General features: G+C 41.9%; 1 protein-coding gene across 3 annotated transcripts in view; it reads left to right on the top strand.

Moving 5' to 3' along the window:
- The first annotated feature begins 422 nt into the window (after positions 1–422).
- Positions 423–18805, top strand: part of fzd6.L (frizzled class receptor 6 L homeolog) — a 34354-nt gene continuing 15971 nt past the window's right edge. The window contains exons 1-2 of one of the 3 annotated variants that reach the window (XM_018268193.2): positions 423–603; positions 4541–4902. In XM_018268193.2, the coding sequence (XP_018123682.1) occupies positions 4666–4902 (237 nt within the window). In that variant the 5' untranslated portion in view covers positions 423–603; positions 4541–4665. The remainder of the gene's footprint in view (positions 604–4540; positions 4903–18805) is intronic. The other 2 variants (XM_018268191.2, XM_018268192.2) reach the window with 2 other exon arrangements.

Consider the following 18805-nt stretch of genomic DNA (forward strand, 5'->3'; position numbering starts at 1 on the left):
ACAGCAAATCCCATGACTTAAATGGAATGGATTAATCTTTGTTTATTATGAGCTACGATTAGAGTTGCCACCTTTTCTGGGAAAAAACACTTTCTTATATATTTATCTTTTTTTCCCTATTAATAACATGGGGATCAACCATAATTTTTACCAACCAGGCCGGTAAAATACCGGCCAGGTGGCAACCCGCCACCTAAGATTGCCCTTTAATGGTCAAGTTTGCCTCTCCGGATCCCCATTTATCCCTCTCTTGCAGCTGTGCATTACAGTCCCATCACTGAAAGGGTTAATTAGAGCAGCCACTGTTTCCTTACTAGGAGTAACACACACACAAAAGCAGTTGGGTTCAGGAGGGTTGTGCTATGTCACTGTGTGCAGGAGGGGTGGGAGGTTTCCAAAACTTGCACCAATCACATTGCACTTGGACGAAGGAGGCAGGGAGTTGCAAACCTGGAGCAGCCCAGTCCCTCCTGTGACTCCCAGTTGCATTGCTGTGGGAAAGAGAAGCAACAGCCTGTGTACGTCTCCCAAATAGGAACAAGTAGCCGGAGGATTGTACTACAACTACAACACACTACTACATACCTGGTCCTGGTGAGCAAAGTGAGCACTTTCTATTGGTTGTATAGTTGATGGGGTCCTGCTCTTGGTATCAGTGTATAGAAAGTAATGTCGCTGCCATGGTGGGAGGGTATGGGAGATCCAGGGGTGGGTGGAATACTGTGAATCGATAAAAAAATGCTGAATGATACAGTGTGTGGACACTGCTCTCTTATACTTTCAACTACAATTCCCAAGATGCTCGGCATGGTCGCAGGTGACCCTGGGACCTTTCCTTCTGCTTATATTTTCAGTCTCATCGGCCCATGGGCCTAGAGAGTGCTGATAAACGCAGAATAGAAATGAGAAATCTGACCTGTACCCAAAACAATGCCTAAAGCAGTTTGGCTGCGGGGAAATCAATTTGAGCGTGCTGCTGTCAATCAGCTTTGTACATGGGGCAAATGTGTTGCAGCTTGTCAGGTGCCTGCGGGATGATATCCTTCTACGCGTAAACTTTTTTTTCACCCTTTTATAAATATGCCCCTAAAGATCCTGCGCAAGTTGATAGAGCGCTTGGGTGAACTGTGTTGAACTCATGGATATGATCCACCCAGCAGGAGACAGAAGGTTTTGCCTAATGTCATACAGAGCAGACAGTCCAATTGCAGCCACATTATCACTTACAGATTATTTAACGCCGGCCGAGACATCTTTTCAACTGCAATGGCTATGTGATAGTATCACCGATTTACATTGGTCAGTCCCGGTGCCTTCAAAAAGCATTGTATTATGGATAATATTATGTAAAGCAGTGTAGTTTACTCAAGAAAAATTTAACTTTTTAGTAGAAATGTGACTGTGTTTCTCTACTTCCTTTCTGGCAAAACAACAACAGCACAGCATTGCTTTATGGCAGCGATTTCAAGATCAACACTCGGGATCAGAGTCAGTAGGGGGCTCATTTACCAGTACTTCCAGACACAACCCGTATTCTAGGAGTGCAACAAAAAGTGCACTTTGCACCTGATTTTTGCACTCAGTCCTTTGCTTTTTGCAAATGAAGCCCGGGGTCTCCCCAAGACAAAGATAATGATCTATAAGGTTTATTCTCAGAGATGAATGAATGGAAGATGTAGGTGCTCTCATGGAGGCTTATCAAACAAAACATTGAATTTTTACATTGTACAAGCTGGATTACAAATGCTATAGAATCATTCAGAAAAATGATGTGTGATTATGTAAAGTCAGCATTCCTTTTAATAGCTCTGTTAATCAGTGGCGTAACTAGGGGTTACTGGGCCCCCAGCATACTCAATCTAGGGCACATGGGTGTAACCTGCTCTTATTCACAAAGATAAGCCACAATTGTCATACCACTGACCCCTAAGGCCAACTTGGAGTTTATTCTTGGCTCTCCTGTACTGACCATCTAGCTATCCGTCCAGAAACACCTGTCTCTGGCACTCATTCCTACTCCCACAAGCAGAAGCCTCTGGAATCTGCAACCTGGTAGACTCCTGCTGAACTACAACCCCCTCTTTTTAAGTTAGAGTAACATGCCTTTAAGTACACCTGTTACCTGAAATACTGTTTTCCCCAACCTGAGTACTGGCTCTATTAGCAGGTGCCCTTTAAGCTGAATTAATAGATTCTATACCTACACTTTTTTTTATTAATAGCAGAATATACTGTATTTCCCTTTTATTTTGACTTTAGTAGGCAGTTTGCACAGTTTCCTCCTCTGCAGGGGGAATCAACTTATAACATTCATAGATTCAAGATCATACCCTGTATATTTTAATTGAATTGTATTGGTTAGGCGGGCCACTGCTTTGGTCCCTACGCAGCCCAAAGTGTTGCCGACACGGCCTGGAGTAGCTGCTAAGATTTCATGGTACCGGGCACATAAGGTGTCTCCACCAAAGAAGCATCCAAACTTGGCTTAGCCAGTCAGTTTAAGGGCTCTTATTCACAAACGGTTGTAGCTGCGCTCCCCTTACGTTCCGTTTTTCTGCGTTCAGCCACAGGGGAGCGCAGGAATAGCCGCATTACATTTTTTCCAATGGGGCTGTACTCACACAGGCACGTGTAGGCGTCGAACGCAGGTTGAGACGCAACATGCTGCATTTCCCCTGCGGCTGAATGCAGAAAAACAGAACGCAGGGTTGCTATGGTACAAATTACCCTAGCAACCAAGCATTTCATTGAAAAAGAGACTGGAATATGAATAAGAGAGGACCTGAATAGAAAGACGAGTAATAAAAAGTAGCAATAACTATAAATATGCAGCCTTTCAGAGCATTTGTTTTTTTAGATGGGGTCAGTAACCCCCCCCCCATTTGAAAGCTGGAAAAGGTCAGAAGAAGGCAAATAATTTATCAACTATAGAAAATAAATGAAGACCAATTGAAAAGTCGATTAGAACTGGCCATTCTACAATGGCCCCTTTAATGGAAGTTGCCTTTTACCAACAGGGACTGGTGTATTTTAAAAAGGAAATATTCCCGAAATCCACTGCTGCACTTGTGTGCAATGAAATTAAGGTTCTTCCGGGATTTTTGCAGTTTGCACCATTGGAGAATATGCCCTGTATTCCACAGTAGATATATTATCCGGATCAGAACTAGACCCTCACAACAAGACAAAGGGCAGAAACAATAAACCTTTATCAGAAAGGCTTGTTTGTATTTACAACACTGTTCCTGGGAGATCTTTTGTTAGATTTATCAATGAGAGTCAATGAGATAAGGGCACTGGCTGACGCACAACAAACAAATCCTCTGTGGGGCTCATTTATAAACACTGGGAAAATGTAAACCTGGGCAGTAACAATTGTTAACCAATCAGATGATTGCTTTCATTGTTCAACCTGCCGGCAAGAATGCAAATCACTGGTGGGATGGCATACTTGTCTCTTCGTTTTCCGAAGTCGTCCAAAGTTTCCTCGTGAGGCAACTTCAGGCGACTTCAGAAAACCGAAGCGATACATATGCCATCCCATTGGCAAGAATGCGAATTGCCGGCGGGATGGCATACGTGTTGCTTTTCCGAAGGCATTTCAGGGAGAGCAGTCGTCTGGGATATCGAAGATTTGTCTCTTGGCAACTAATCTCCCTGTGTGCCCCCACCATTAAGAACACTAATAATGCAATGTGAGCTAGCATAACAGACAATGGGCCTCATTTATAAACACTGGGCAATTTTTCACCTGGGCAGTAACCCATAGCAACCAATCAAATGCTTGCTTTCATTGTTCAACCTGCAGCTGTCTTAAAAAAGCTAATCACTTGATTGGTTGCTATGGGTTACTGCCCAGGTGCAAAATTGCCCAGTGTTCATAAATGAGCCCCAATAAGGGTTTTAGCACACGGGCAGATTCAGGGAGATTTAGTTGCCTGCCGACTAATCGCCTCTTCTCCGCGGCGCTTCGATTTCCGAAGTCGCCCGAAGTTTCCTTGTGAGGCAACTTTGGACGACTTTGGAAATCGAAGTGCTGCGAGTGCATTGCCGCAGGCAATTATTCATTTTAGCAGGCGGAAGGCAGTTCGGGGAGATTGTCGCCCGGAAGAAGAGGCGATTAGTCGCCAGGCGACTAAATCTCCCCGAATCTGCCCGTGTGCTAAAGCCCTGACTTTTGTAATAGAAAGTATAAAAAAAGTTTATTAGATGACAGCCGATTAATAAACATAGGACTGGGGATGCCATGTTGGTTTTCTTGTCTGAAAATAAACTTGTTTAATGACATTTTAAACCTGATGGGCCTCGGGCATCGGATCCCTGGCACCCCCAGGTTGTACAGTCATTTACTTACAGCTGCCGACACTTCTCCATGCATAATGTGCTTTCTGATCTGCAGTCCCTCGTGGGCTGGGACTTTCTCTGTATTCTTGTTTAGAATTTGGGAGAGAAATATAAACAATGAAAAAACGACTTTGTTTCATTGTGTAACACAGAATGTCATTTCCTAACATCTCATTTATTTTTTTCATACTAACAGGATGCCTGCTAAATATAAACTCCATGAGTTTCCACTCATTCATTCACACTGGGGCTCCACCATAGGTCCATATTGATGTCCTGAGATGCCTGGAATGGAACACTCCGGCTCTAGCTGCTGACACCATGGATCTGATTGGCTGCTGCCTCCAAGCTCCGAGCATCTGCTGTACAAAGATGGCAGTTAGATTAGGAATGAAGGTGCTGATTGTGACACTGCTACTGCCACTTGTGCAAAGTCACAGTCTGTTCACGTGTGAACCTATCACCGTCCCCAGATGCACAGGCATGAACTATAACATGACGTTCTTTCCAAACCTCATGGAACACTATGACCAAGATATTGCAGCGCTGCGGATGGAAGTGAGTATTTGCCTCTGTAACTCAAAGGCTTTTTAAAGATCTATCTTTTAGTATGTTATAAAATGGCATTGGCCAGTGTTTATTTTCTATATATTTTTAATTATTTGCCATTTTCTTCTGACTTTTCCCAGCTTTAAAATGGGGCTCAGTGACCCCATCTTAGGGCAGAGACACACGGGCAGATTCGGGGAGATTAGTTGCCCAATGACAAATCTCCTCTTCTTCAGGGCGAACTGCCTTCCCTGAAGAAGAAGGCAAATAATTTAAAAACTATATGACATTTTCAGCTTTTCAGTGCATCTTTTAGGGCAGAGACACACGGGCAGATTCGGGGAGACTTTCATTCTAGCCGGTGGGATGGCACTCGGAGCGCTTCGTTTTCAGAAGTTGCCTTACGAGGAAACTTCGGGTGACCAGAAAATGAAGTGCTCCGAATGCCATCCAGCCTGCGATTTTCATTCTATCAGACGGGAAGGCAGTTGGGGGAAATTAGTCGCCCCGAAGAAGAGGGGATTTGTCGCTAGGCGACTTATCTCCCCGAATCTGCCCGTGATGCTCTGAAAGGCTGCATATTTCATATAGTTTTTAAATGATTTGCCTTCTTCTGATTTCTTTTGAGCTTTCAAATGGGGGTTACTGACCCCATATAAAAAAAACAAATGCTCTGTAAGGCTACACATTTATTATTAATGCTACTTGATATTACTCTTCTTTTTATTCAGCCTCTCTCCTTTTCATCTTCCAGAAACTTATTCAAATGAGTACATAGTTGCTGGGGTAATTTGGACCCTAACAACCAGGTTGCTGAAATTGCAAACTGGAAAGCTGCTGAATAAAAAGCTAAATAACTCGAAAACCATACATAATAAAATATGTAAACCAATTGCAAATTGTATCAGAATTTTGCTCTCTGCATCACACTAAAAGGCGAACAACCCATTCAATTTACAATGAATTGGTAATAGTCTAAAATAGAGTTTTCTAACCTTGCAAGCCCATGGACCACATCTGACCTGCAGACCGACCATCTGACAGTTTAATATCGCTCACACTCTCCAGACCACACTGGGGAAGGGGACAGAATGTGATAAGTCTGGAACAACAAAGGAAGGTGTTAAAAAGAAGACAAGTGCTGGAGTGCGGGGACATAGGATGGAATCTATAGGAGGGGAGAGAGAGACCAGTACAAATGTAGAGAAAAAAAGAAAGTTAGAGCAGAGGGGATAGGCAAAGAAGACGAGGAATTGGTAAAGTGTTGCTAAAAAAATATGTTTGTTGTAAACAGACTGTAGGATTAAACAGTTCAGTTTAGCCTAAGAATATTTGTGCATTGATTCCAGTACCCTGTATCTTCCCATAACAGTTTGGTCACAACATATTGTGTATATAAATATATCCTGCTGTGGAGCTTAGACAGGTGTGTGTATATAAGCCTCGTAGCTTGTAGTTTAACCCTGTTTTAAACAATTGGGGGCAATGAATGGGCCTGTATAATCTACAGCAGACACTGTACGTGAGAGCCAGTGCAGATATAACAAAGCAGGGTTAAATAGAAATGTGTGCTACACTCACTATAGGGCTGATCAGGGTTAAAGGCTAAAAATAATGAACTATCCCATTCCCCACCTCAAGCTGGCCATACATGGGAAGACCTCGAGGATTTTTCCTCCTTCTCAACTAACTCCAATTACATATACATTGTGAAGATCTTGTTTGAGCAGATAGTTACTTGATTTTGCCCTCCAAAGCAGGGGCGTAACTACAGAAGAAGCAGACCCTGCAGTTGCCAGGAGCCCAGGAGCATAAAGGGGCCAGTGAGGCCATTACTAATGTTCAATTTCAATGTATCATGGTACAAAAAGTCAATTTACCAATATGTTGGGGCCCTATATTAAATTTTCTGTTGGGCTCAGTAACATCTACCACTGATCCAAGTCATGGGCCAAGTCAATATATAGTGGATAATGTACCCCCCTACTGTAATTTCTAAAGATATTATGTCACTGAGGAGTTATGTGACCATATAAAAGCTTTTATACAGGTCACAAAACTCCGAGGTGACTTCTAATATCTTTATAAATTTCAGTAGGGGGTACATTATGCATTATAATCTACATTTTGTTTGAAATGTCGGGAGGGGGGTGGAGGGGTCGGCATCCTATTCTGGTCGCCGGCGTCCAAATTGTGCCCGCCAGCGTTCAATTTAAACGTGTTGGCGCCAAATTTGGAGGCGCGGCATCAAATTCGGACGATCTGCGTCAAATTCGGCGGACGGGGACCCCTGTTATAAATGGTATGTTCTGACGTCAGAACGCACCGTTTATAAGGATATAATTTACAGTCTGGTCCCATAGGGAAATGACCAGACTGTAGATTATATATATATATATATATATATATATCTCTATCTATCTATCTATCTATCTATCTATATATATATATATATATATATATATATATATATATACAGTATATATATATATATATATATATATATATATATATACTGTATATATATATATATATATATATATATATACTGTATATATATATATATATAGATAGATATATATATATATATATATCTCATGTGTCCCCAAGCCAAGAATTGTAGCACCTTAGCGGCCTGTGCAGACCCATTGGGAGAGAACCTTACCTTGATGTGGTCCTTATCTAGTGAGGTACAAATCTATTTCTGAATGATATCTGGGGCAGATTTACTAAAGCGCGAAGTGGCTAACGCTAGTGACTTTGCCACCCGCAGGCAGGCGCAGGCACCAATTCGCTAGCGAAAGAGACTGCCGATATCGGTTATTCACAGTCTATCGCCAGGTGACTTTTCGCTCGGATTTTACAGAACGTTACAGCTTTCGCCAGAGTCGACTTCACCACCTCAGATCAGGCAAAGTGCTAAAAAGCAGCTAGATCTTCCTCAATCTTCTGTCACTTACATCATATCCTGTGTGCTGAAAATGCATCTAAGTTCAAAAAACACTGGCGACTTTTTCTTTTTTGAAGTGGAATTACCTGCAAAAGTCCTAACTTGAACTTTTTTGGGGTAACCGGTTTTCCCCATATATTTTCAAACAGTGGGCATTATAATAACTCTATTGTCTTTATTAAGGTTCCCTGGACGTGCGTAATAAAAAAGTGGTAACTTTAAGCATTTGCACCAACATTTATAATAAATACGTTCATACAACTTTAAATTACCCACCGTATGCAAATTGACCTAAGCTCAAAATCACTAGCGAATTTTCGCTAGGCACAAATGAACACTAGCGCGTCTTCGCTATCAAATGCATGCACAGCCGAAGTTGTGCTAGTAAAAAGTCGCCATCGTTCGTTGCCCATGACGAAACTCCGCATATTAGTGAATTGGCGTAGTCTGAGCGCATTTGCACCTGGCGAAGTGTTGCGATGGGTGCGAAACGGATGCTGTGAAAATTCGCAACTTAGTAAATCTGCCCCCTGGATGGAAAGATGTTGTTTTGACCCCATAAAGGGATGACATATTCAGGAATAGCCTGTGTTTGCCAGTCTAGGCAGTCACACAGGAGATGTCCCCTTTTTTTTTGTCTCACTATTGATTGTAATATAAAAGCATAGATCGGTTTGTCTCCCCGTCCCTTTTAATTTAGTAATTCTGTAGCTCCAGGAATGTTTGGCTGTGCAGACTGGGGCTTTGTTCTGTAATGTGCAAGATGAAACAGCGCTCTGAATCTGGCACTGAGCCATGGAAGCAATGGCATTTCCACCGCAAGACTCACAGGTTTCATCAAGCTCTAAGCTTCGGAGAGGCCCTATCAAATGTCAGGCTAAACACCTGAATGGAAATATCTGTTTGATACCCCCTTCCCCAGAGGGGCCTGTAATTCCTCACCTTCTTAAGAGGTTCCGCACTAATTGGTTTGTGACAGTGAAGGATTCTTTTCTACACAACGACATATACACATCCGTGCCAAAATCACACACAAGTCAGAAGTCAAAGGGGGTGTCTTTCAAGCCAATGTAATTTTTTTTAATATTCATTAAAATAAAGTACAGGTATGGGATCCGTTATCCAGAAACCCATTATCCTGAAATTCCAAATTAGGGAGAGGTTGTCTCCCATAGACTCCGTTTTATCTAAATAATCCAAATTTTCTCAAATGATTTTTCTCTGTAATAATAAAACAGTACCTTGTATTTAATCCAAACTAAAAATGAATCCTTATTAGAAGCAAAACCAGACTGTTGGGTTCATTGATTTTAGGGATGCACGATCCGGATTCGGCCGAATCCTTGTGCCTAGCCGAACCAAATCCGAATCCTAATTTTCATATGTAAATTAGGGGCGCGTAGGGAAATCACGTGATTTTTCATCACAAAAGAAGAATTTTTTCCACTTTTTCCTTTCCTGCCCCTAATTTTCATATGCAAATTTCAGATTCGGTTCAGTATTCAGCCAAATCTTTCACCAAGGATTCGGGGATCTGCCAGAATCCCAAATACTGGATTCAGGGAATCCCTAATTGATTTTCTACTAAACTTAATAGGGCAGATTTACTAAACAGCGAAGTGACTAATGCTGGCGACATTTCGCCAGCGTTACCACTTTCAGGCACTTCGCCAAATTACTAACGGGCACAGGCGTGAGAAATAGACAGACACTAGTGGTTTTTCGCACTCGATCACCAGGCGAATTTTCACTCTGGTGAATGGACGTTACTCCTCAAATTCACTAAGATGCGGATTTTAATGAACGTTACCTCTTTCACCAGACTTGCCTTCGCCAGCTCAGACCAGACGAAGTGCAATGGAGTGTATAGACCTTCCTCAATCTATTGTTACTTACATCATATTTTTAGTGGAAAAAGTTTCTAAGTCCCCCACGCTGGATGGCGTATTTTCCTTTTTTCAGAGTGATAGCCTGAAAAAGTCATTAACATTTTTTTTTGGGTAACCGGGTTCCCCCATACATTTTCTAACATATGGAACATTAACTATACAGTGGGCTCATGTGTAGGGAATTATAACAACTCTATTTTCTTTATTAAGGTTCCCTGGACTTGTGTAATCTATTTGCTGCAACATATCGCCATATTTCGCCGCTATGTAAATTTACCCCAATGTATGAAGATCGTAATTATGGAAAGATCCATTATACAATAAACCCCAGGTACCGAGCATTTTGGATACCCGGTCCCATACTTGTAAATCCTTTATTTATTTCTCTACCCCTTCCTGCACTGCTGTTTGTGTTTCTTGAATGTAATAATGTTTCTTGCGTTTGTTAGGCAACGTTTTAATTTTGGCTTGGCGTCCCATTTAAAAGCCAGTCCCATTTCTTACTTAGTATTGACCAGCAGGAAGTAGATTTTGACAAATCCTAACTGGGGAAAATAACACATTCTGACGCGAGTAACTTGCTTTTTTTTTTTTAGGATTTAACGTAAATAACACTTTTTGTCCTTAAATCTACTTTTTTTTTCAAACATAACATTATTTTAGGCCCAGATTATATTGGTGATTGTGGGGCAGCTGCAAGCCGCCTAATCATTCAAGGGGGCTGTGTTATTTTAACACCCTGTGTAAAGGGCAATTAGGAATACAGTTATTCTATACAAAGAAAGGTTAATGATTGACATCAGTGCTGATCAATGTGCTTCAAGCTACAAAGGAGTATGTTTGGCTCTGCAGGGATGTGTTTAACCACATTCAGTGCCAGCAAGAGGGCTCCCTGTATTTTGAACCTCGTGACTGGTAAATGGCCAGGGATAGACAAGAGTCTTAAAGTATAACTAAACCCTAAATATGAATATGGCTAAAAATGCCACATTTTATATACTGAATTTATTGCACCAGCTTAAACTTTCAGCTTCTCAATTGCAGCAATGATTTGGGACTTGTCACAGGGGGTCACCATCTTGGAAAGTGTCTGTGACACTCACATGCTCAGTGGGCTCTGAGCAGCTGTTGAGAAGCTAAGCTTAGGGGTCGTCACTAATTATCCAGCAGAAAATGAGGTTGGTCTGTAATATAAGCTGATGCTACAGGGCTGATTATTACATTCTGATGCTAATTGCACTGGTTTCTGTGCTGCCATGTAGTAATTATCTGTATTAATTACTAATCAGCCTTATATTGTGATATTTCTATTCTATGTGTACTGTATATTGTGAGTGGGTCCCTAAGCTCAGTAAGTGACAGCAGCACAGAGCATGTGCAGTGAATCAGCAGAAAAGAAGATGGGGAGCTACTGGGGCATCTTTGGAGACACAGATCTTTACTGCTAAACGGCTGTGGTGACCTTGGGCTGGTGCAGAAGCACAAAACATAATGCACAACATTTCTACTTCTTTACTTAAACTTTAGTTCTCCTTAAGCACCCCCCACAGGTCTCCTAAATTGTCCTGCTGTTCTGTAGCCAGTTACCCTTTGTAAATGCTCAGGTTTCTAGTTGGAATCTGGTTCCTAGGGTCCAAATTATCTTAGCATTGCATTGATTTGAATATCAGACTGAAATATGAATAGGGGAGGGTCTGAATAGAAAGATGAATAATAAAGCAAGGGTCAGAATTTCTAAGTAATGGGAGTTTTTTTGAACTCTCATAACTTAGAAACCTGAATAAAAAAAGACCAACCAAAATTTCTTTTTTTTGCGGGTAAATAGGCTGTATTCGATCATTCGAATCGAAGTAAGATCACATTTGATCGAATCAGAGTATTTTCAAAAAAAAATTCGATAGTCCACCAATTAACTCCATATAGGTTCTAGAAGGTCCCCCATAGGCTAAAACAGCAATTCAGCAGGTTTTAGATGGCGAATGGTCGAAGTTTTAAAGAGACAGAACATAAATTTCGATATTCAAATTTTCAATTTTTTCTCAAATTTGAACCGAATTTGAACAATTCCCTAGTCGAAGTACACAACAAATAGCTCGAAATGCGAATTTTTTAACTTGAATTTTCTCTTCGACCCTTGATAAATCTGCCCCTAAATGTGTACCCTTACAGAGCATTTTTTTTTCAGATGGGTTAAGTGACCCCCATTTCAAAACTGGAAAGCGTCAGAAAAAGAAGGCAAATTATTCAGAAATGATATATAAATATACATATATATGAATGGCCCACACAAGGTATTCTCTGTAAATAACCATAGAATCTTGTCTGCAGTATTTACAAATAGACAGTGCTCTAGTGCAATGTAAATGAACAAAGAAGTCTAATTATGTGTGTGTGTGTGTGTGTGTGTGTGTGTGTGTGTGTGTGTGTGTGTGTATATATATATATATATATATATATATATATATATATATATATATATATATATACAATCGTTCTGAAAAGTACCAGCACTCCTCCTTCTGATATTCACAGTGGGTGCTCTGGTCAAATATAATGTATATCCTTCAAGATGGACCAGCATTCCAAAAGTTCATTTAATCAAAAGATTTTTATTCAAACTTCACACGTGCATCCGTTTCGGCCCACGTTGGGACCTTTATTTATATATATATATATATATATACAGTGTATATATATATATATATATATATATATATATATATATATATATATATATATAGATATATATATTAGTCCACGAAAGCACTCACAGCAGTCGCCATCCAGCGTGTATCAAAAAATCATTTATTGGTGCATGGTGTCATGCACCAATAAATTATTTTTTTATACACGCTGGATGGCGACTACTGTGAGTGCTTTCGTGGACTAATATAACTATTTTTTGGTTAGCACCCAGCAAATTACTATGTGAATGGTGAGTGCCAATAATCTCTACATATATATATATACATACAGAGCACACACACACATATATATAGCAGAGGAATTATAAGATGGGTGCATAAATATATAAATATATAAACAAGGCAGGTCCCTAAATTTACTTTCCAGTCCCTGCACAAAGAGAGTCAAGTTAAACTTCAACCCAGCACCGACCCTTCAGGTCTCGCATGTACTAAGGCAGAGTGACAGATCCGCAGGCCCTGTGAGAGCAGAACATTTGTGCTTCCAAGCAGCGTCTGTTCAGGAATGCACCTTGTTTGTTCATCACAAAGCCTTTCCAAACTTTCTGCATTTCTATAGTGACTCATTGTACTGGTTTCGTGCCTCCTTGAGTCTTCAAGGTTATTCTAGTAACCCCTCCTTTCATTGCAGCCTGTGTGACTTTCCGCAGTGTAGTGTTAGTTTCTGATCATGAGCCTTCTAAAAACAGCTTCCTTACAGGGGATGAAAACTCCAAAATGAAAATGTTTGCATCAAAAGAAAATGTTGTCCTAAGTGACTTTCCAGTATACACACGCATTCTGTGGTTTTAAATATAAATGCTATTGAAATCCCTTTGTGTTCTCTGCACTGGGGATTCTGACTTTTAAAACAATGTACCAGAATCAGCTGACTCTTGTGCGAATTGCGAATATTCACAGTTGGAGAAATTTCAACCTGCAAAATGATGTGAATATTCACCAGTGCAAAGTGTGTAACATACTCGTCTTTCGGGAACCTTGAAAGCAGCGGGTACACTCAGATATACAGGGAACCCCTGTGGACTCCAGTGTTCACCGACGCCCTTTTCGGGGCCCCGGAATTTCTGCTGCGGAACCAACAAGAAGTTAGTGGGTAAATAGTAACAAGTCCATAAAAGAGGTTCCAGCAAGGATTAGGCAAGTCATAGTCAAAAATGGGCAAAAGGGTCGAGGCAGGCGGCAAGAATCGGAGTCAAAAAAACAGGCAGAAGTAAAAAAAAACCAGAATATTCTAAACAGTAGTAACGCTTCAGCAGGATCTGTAAACAGAAGCCAGCTTGGGCATTGTCAAAATATGGAAATGCCTTTTTAAAGGAAATTTGGCGCCAAATAATGACGTCATGATGATCAGCGTCAAAATGTGAGTGTCACAACGCTCAGTGTCAAACGGCAGCATAGCCGATGTGCGCAACGTCAGCACTAGTTCACCCCTGCGCCCCCTCGGCCGGGAAAGGACGCACCAGGAGGTAAGATAGCCAGGGAATCTCCCGGTGCGTCTTACAGAGTGTTTACCACCATATACGCACCAATAATATTGTACAAAACAAATTTTTATATGATATTCGGTTCGTTTATGGTGGGAGACGAGCCAGCTGATATTGGTAGAAGACTTGGATATTCAGGCTGGCCACAAAATTTTCATTGGGCATCTTTGAAGGCATCCGAACATCAGCCATTGTTAGTGCTGACTCCTCAGATACAGGTAGAATTCTATTGTTACTACCTGTATATCTGACAATTCAGCTCTAGCAGTGGCGGAACTACCGGGGGAGCAGGGGGTGCGAGCGGGCCAGGTCCCGCACCCCCTCAGGGCCCCCGGCAGTTCTCGAGCCGCACAGAACGCCGATGTGCGGTGCATATTCCTGGCCACTTCCGGGTGTACGGAGGGGGGCGGGTCCGGCTGCGTGTCCTGCGCCAGGGCCCTCCCCCCTCTAGGTACGCTTCTGAGCTCTAGTGTTCTAGTGCGTGTTGTGTTGTTAAAAAAAACGATTTCCCAGGAAAGATCATAATTGTTACGTCTATGGCAGGTCTGGAATGAGAGTCAAAATAGGCTCTGGCATTTCAAGTACACAGAGGCCCAATCAGCCCACACATCATCCCAAACAGCCCCCACCAGCCCACTAAATACCGACCTTCTCTGGCATTTGCCAGAACCCACAGATTGCCAGTCCAGGCCTGGTCTATGGCCACCTTTACAGATTTGAGGTAAAATATGAGTAAAATGTTTGTTTCCACCAGAAAATTATTAAATTCCAAAATCCAAATCGTCTGAACTCCAGAGTTTCTTTTTTACTCCATTATTTTCCCAACATTCTTTTGCCAGTGTTTTCGCAACAGAAAATTTGCACAGATAGACTTTTTTTTTTTTTTTTCAAATATTGTCTCCAGTCTTTTACCAACCAAAAAAAATTTGAAACCTAAAAGCTGCAAAGAATTGAACAAGTCTAGAAAAAATCATCACATTAATTTCAGAAGCATAATTCACAAGAAACAATATTACTAGAATATTCACAGAAAGATAATACATATGTTTTTGTGAATATTCTAATAATATTCCCAAACCAATATTATATACAGGCAGTCCCTGCGTTACATACAAGATAGGAGGGTGCCTACATTAATCCCTGCATGTCACTCATGAATACAGTGCTGCCAAACACAGGCAGTTTTCATGTATTCATGTGGGGAACACGGTGCTTGCACTCCAATTTGGAGCACAGAGCCCGATCACAATTCAACAAGGTTGCAGGGCACAAAGTGTGAAAGGCATGGAGATTGCCCGTTTTTTGCACTTTGCACCCTGACCCCTAATGTGTAAAACACTTAAAACTATGGAAAAAGGATCTTTAAAGAAACCATAAAGAACAAAAGAATCAAATCTGATTTTAGGGCATGCAATACAAGTTACAGTATATATAGATTATATATAGTATCATTATTATATTCTGTAGCCAGAAGCACATTTTACAAGTTCATATAATTTTTCACCTTCTCAGTATGGAAGGTTTTTCTGGGTAGAAAAGCCGTTTCTCAGAAGATTGGTTTCAGGCTGGCTGGCAATAATGTAACTCATACCAAAGAGCTACCTGAAGCAACAGTGTTCTGTGGGAAGCCTATAATCAGCGCGCTATTCGGTTACTTGCAGAACCAGTCGGACGTGTGTATGCAGAGCATTGCGAGTACTTACTTGTGGCTATAAAATTCTAATCTTTTTCATTAGCTGCTACTGTTGGCAAACAGGTTTCAAATATCTGGGAGGGGTGTGAGGGACATGTCCATGTCCTTCAGCGACTCCTCCCAAAAAATCTTATTAAGTTCGTCTGCATAGACGAAAAGGCATTAGACTCACTAATAAGCTTGAGCAGGTGCCTGCCAGTCTGACTGATGGATATCAACTGCCATATCCCAAGGAACTTCAGCAGATTTAGTTACTAGGGAATGCCACCCAAATAAGTAAAGAAATACAACTTTGGTTAAAGAAACAAAATGTAATTCTGAGCCGCTTTCCCATTTACATCCATGAAGTATTTTCAGTCATTTTCAGGTTATTTATAAATGTAAGTGTTACAATAAATGGTAAGGGAACTGGAGTCTTGGCTGGAGGGAAAGATGGCTGTGACAATATCACAATGATGCATGTAGTCAGGACGAGCAATGGAGGGGATAACTAGGGACAAGCAAATACTGCTTAGCATTAAATGTTTTTTTTATTTCGTAAAAAGTATATATTTGAGTGGAGTCAGGGGTGGACTTTAGCATTGCCCCCCCCCCCCCCGCAAACTGTACATTGCCACTTGCAGCACCAATTCCCTATCCCCTCTGACCCAATTGGATAACAACTTGCTTCAATGAAGACTGGTTGGGTGGGAGATTTTGGCAGGGGTTGCCCAGTCCCCAGTGTAGGTGTATCCAGCGGGTGGAATGCTGCACCTAAAATCTGTCTGGCTAAGGCCAGATGGGGCAGAAATCAGCCTTCTGAAATCTGCTGACCAATTTCAACCCTTGACCTCTAGTAGAAGCCTCTGCTCTGGTCACTTACAAAAACCTCGGCTCCGGCATGAACGCACTTGGTGGATTTCTGCAAAGAAAATCGAGTCTTTGCATTTGGCTCTAGCCTTAAGGTGGTCGTAGACGTAACAATTATGATCTCTCCAAGCCGTCCGATATCCAAGTCTTCTGCTGATATCGGTCGGCTCTTTTCCCACCATACACGCACAGAATATCGTACGAAAATTTGTTTCGTACGATATTATCAGTGTGTCTATGGCCACCTTTAGGCCTGGTCCTTTATGGCCTTCCCACAGACCCAAGACTAAGTGGAGTTTCCCTTTGTAGCAGAATAAAACCCTTCATCAGTATGCTATGTACCTAGATCTGTTTGCTCTTATTTGCTTTTAGAGCAGAGTAGTGTATCAAGGTGTGTCATTTTGGTTTACTCTGGATACTGACACCTTATTTGTACAACACCTCAGATTAAAGTCGATGGGGCAAGTTCAGACAGAGAAAATATTGAGTAAAAAGTGGTGCAACTGTACAACAGTATTTATTCAGTGCGCAGCATATCATTGTATATAAATGTTAGGATTGTATTTATCTAAAGGGAAAGTATTACTTCTACCCCTTGATAAATACGGTTAGAAAAATCTGATCTAGGTGAATAGAGAGCTGCACTGTTTCCCTCAGGCAAACTGTAGGGAGCTGTCGTTTCACACTTTTCATAAAATATACTGACCCTATGTCAGCAAAAGGAATGCAGGTCTGCAAGCTGGAAGCAGAACTTAGAAGGCAGGTGTTTCCTCTGGACAGAGATGAAGTACAGGTGAAGGTGCATTCCATAGAAGTGATTTATTTTCTAGGAATTCCGCTTTCCTGCTCAACACAACAGCATTTCCCTTTGTATGCCTTCAGTCTCCACTGTCATTTTACACACTGACCCTTAACAGGGCATTTGAAATGTATTTTAATATTGGGAGGAACAGACCATTCAGCTGAAGAGAACTCTGTTTACTTGCATAGGACTTTCTTCTGGTACATGGTCTGTTCAACCAAATGTGGCCCTTTGTTACTACTTTAGGATTATCCCAGGAAGATCCTGCCTGTTTGTTGTCTAGGAGTGGCACCACATAATCACAAGTGTACCACCCAAATAGAAGGCACCTGTGCAACATCTTAATGGAGAAGGAAAGTCCTTTTTACTTGGGGGGTGACAAAAGTTAGGCACCCCCAACTGATCACATTTACTTACCTGAAACACCCAGCTGGTGTTCCTATCAGAAGAAATTCTTCCAGCAAGCACCACAGAGCAATCCTCTTCCTTCTTCTTCTTTCTTCAAATTTCCTGGGGCAGGCGCATGCGCAGTAGAACGAAATAGCCGGCTTTTTTGCTCTACTGCGCGTGTGCAGCCGCGAGAAGAAGAAAAAGGTGAAAGACTACCGATCCATGGTGCTCGCTGGAAGAATCCAAGGTCGGTGCAGTTTTCTCCTGATAGGAGCACTGAGGTGCATAACTTGGCACCCCCAAGTATAACAAGTATAACTTTCATTCTTCTTTAAATTAGTCTACAACAGAAATTGTAGGAAAACCAGGGACTGCCATTGAATTTGTCTCCCAAGTAGCCCAAACTTGTGTTCAGGGGATGTGTGCATTCTATTAGGGCTTTAGCACACGTGCAGATTCTGGGAGATTTAGTCGCCTGGCTACTAATCGCCTCTTCTTTGGGGCAGCAATCTCCCCGAACTGCCTTCCCCCTGCTAAAATGAAAAATCGCCTGTGGCAATGCCTGTGGGGGAAGGCAGTTCAGGGGGATTGTTGCCCCTAAGAAGAGGTGATTAGTCGCCAGGCGAATAAATCTCCCCGAATCTGCCTGTGTGCTAAAGCCCTAAGAATAGATAAGATGGTCTTTTGTTAAGGTTCTTGTTCTTGCAGCTCTTGAGTCTGGAATTAACCCTGTGATTTAGTGGCTAGAGTCCCATCTACTCTACCAACCAGGCAGTGGTTCTGCTAGATGAATAGGAGAGGGCCTGAAGATAAGAAATAATGTAACTCTGTAGACTTTTTACCTCTATACCAGAGGCTTTTCAAACTGGTGCTGTTGGGGAAGCATGCAGCCTGAGGGTCAGGGCACACAGGCAGATTCAGGGAGATTAGTCGACAAATCTCCTCTCCTTCGGGGCGACTAATCTCCCCGAACTGCCTCCCCTGCGTTCCCCCTGGCTAAAATGTAAATCGCCGGCGGGATGGCACTCGGAGAGATTTGTTTTCCGAAGTCGCCCGGCAGGGGAGGCAGTTTGTGGAGACTAATCTCCCCGAATCTGCCAGTGTGCCCTGACCCTAAGGGGCAAATTCACTAAGCGCCGAACGCTAGCTT

Source organism: Xenopus laevis, chromosome 6L, assembly GCF_017654675.1.
Source record: "Xenopus laevis strain J_2021 chromosome 6L, Xenopus_laevis_v10.1, whole genome shotgun sequence".
NCBI lineage: Eukaryota > Metazoa > Chordata > Amphibia > Anura > Pipidae > Xenopus > Xenopus laevis.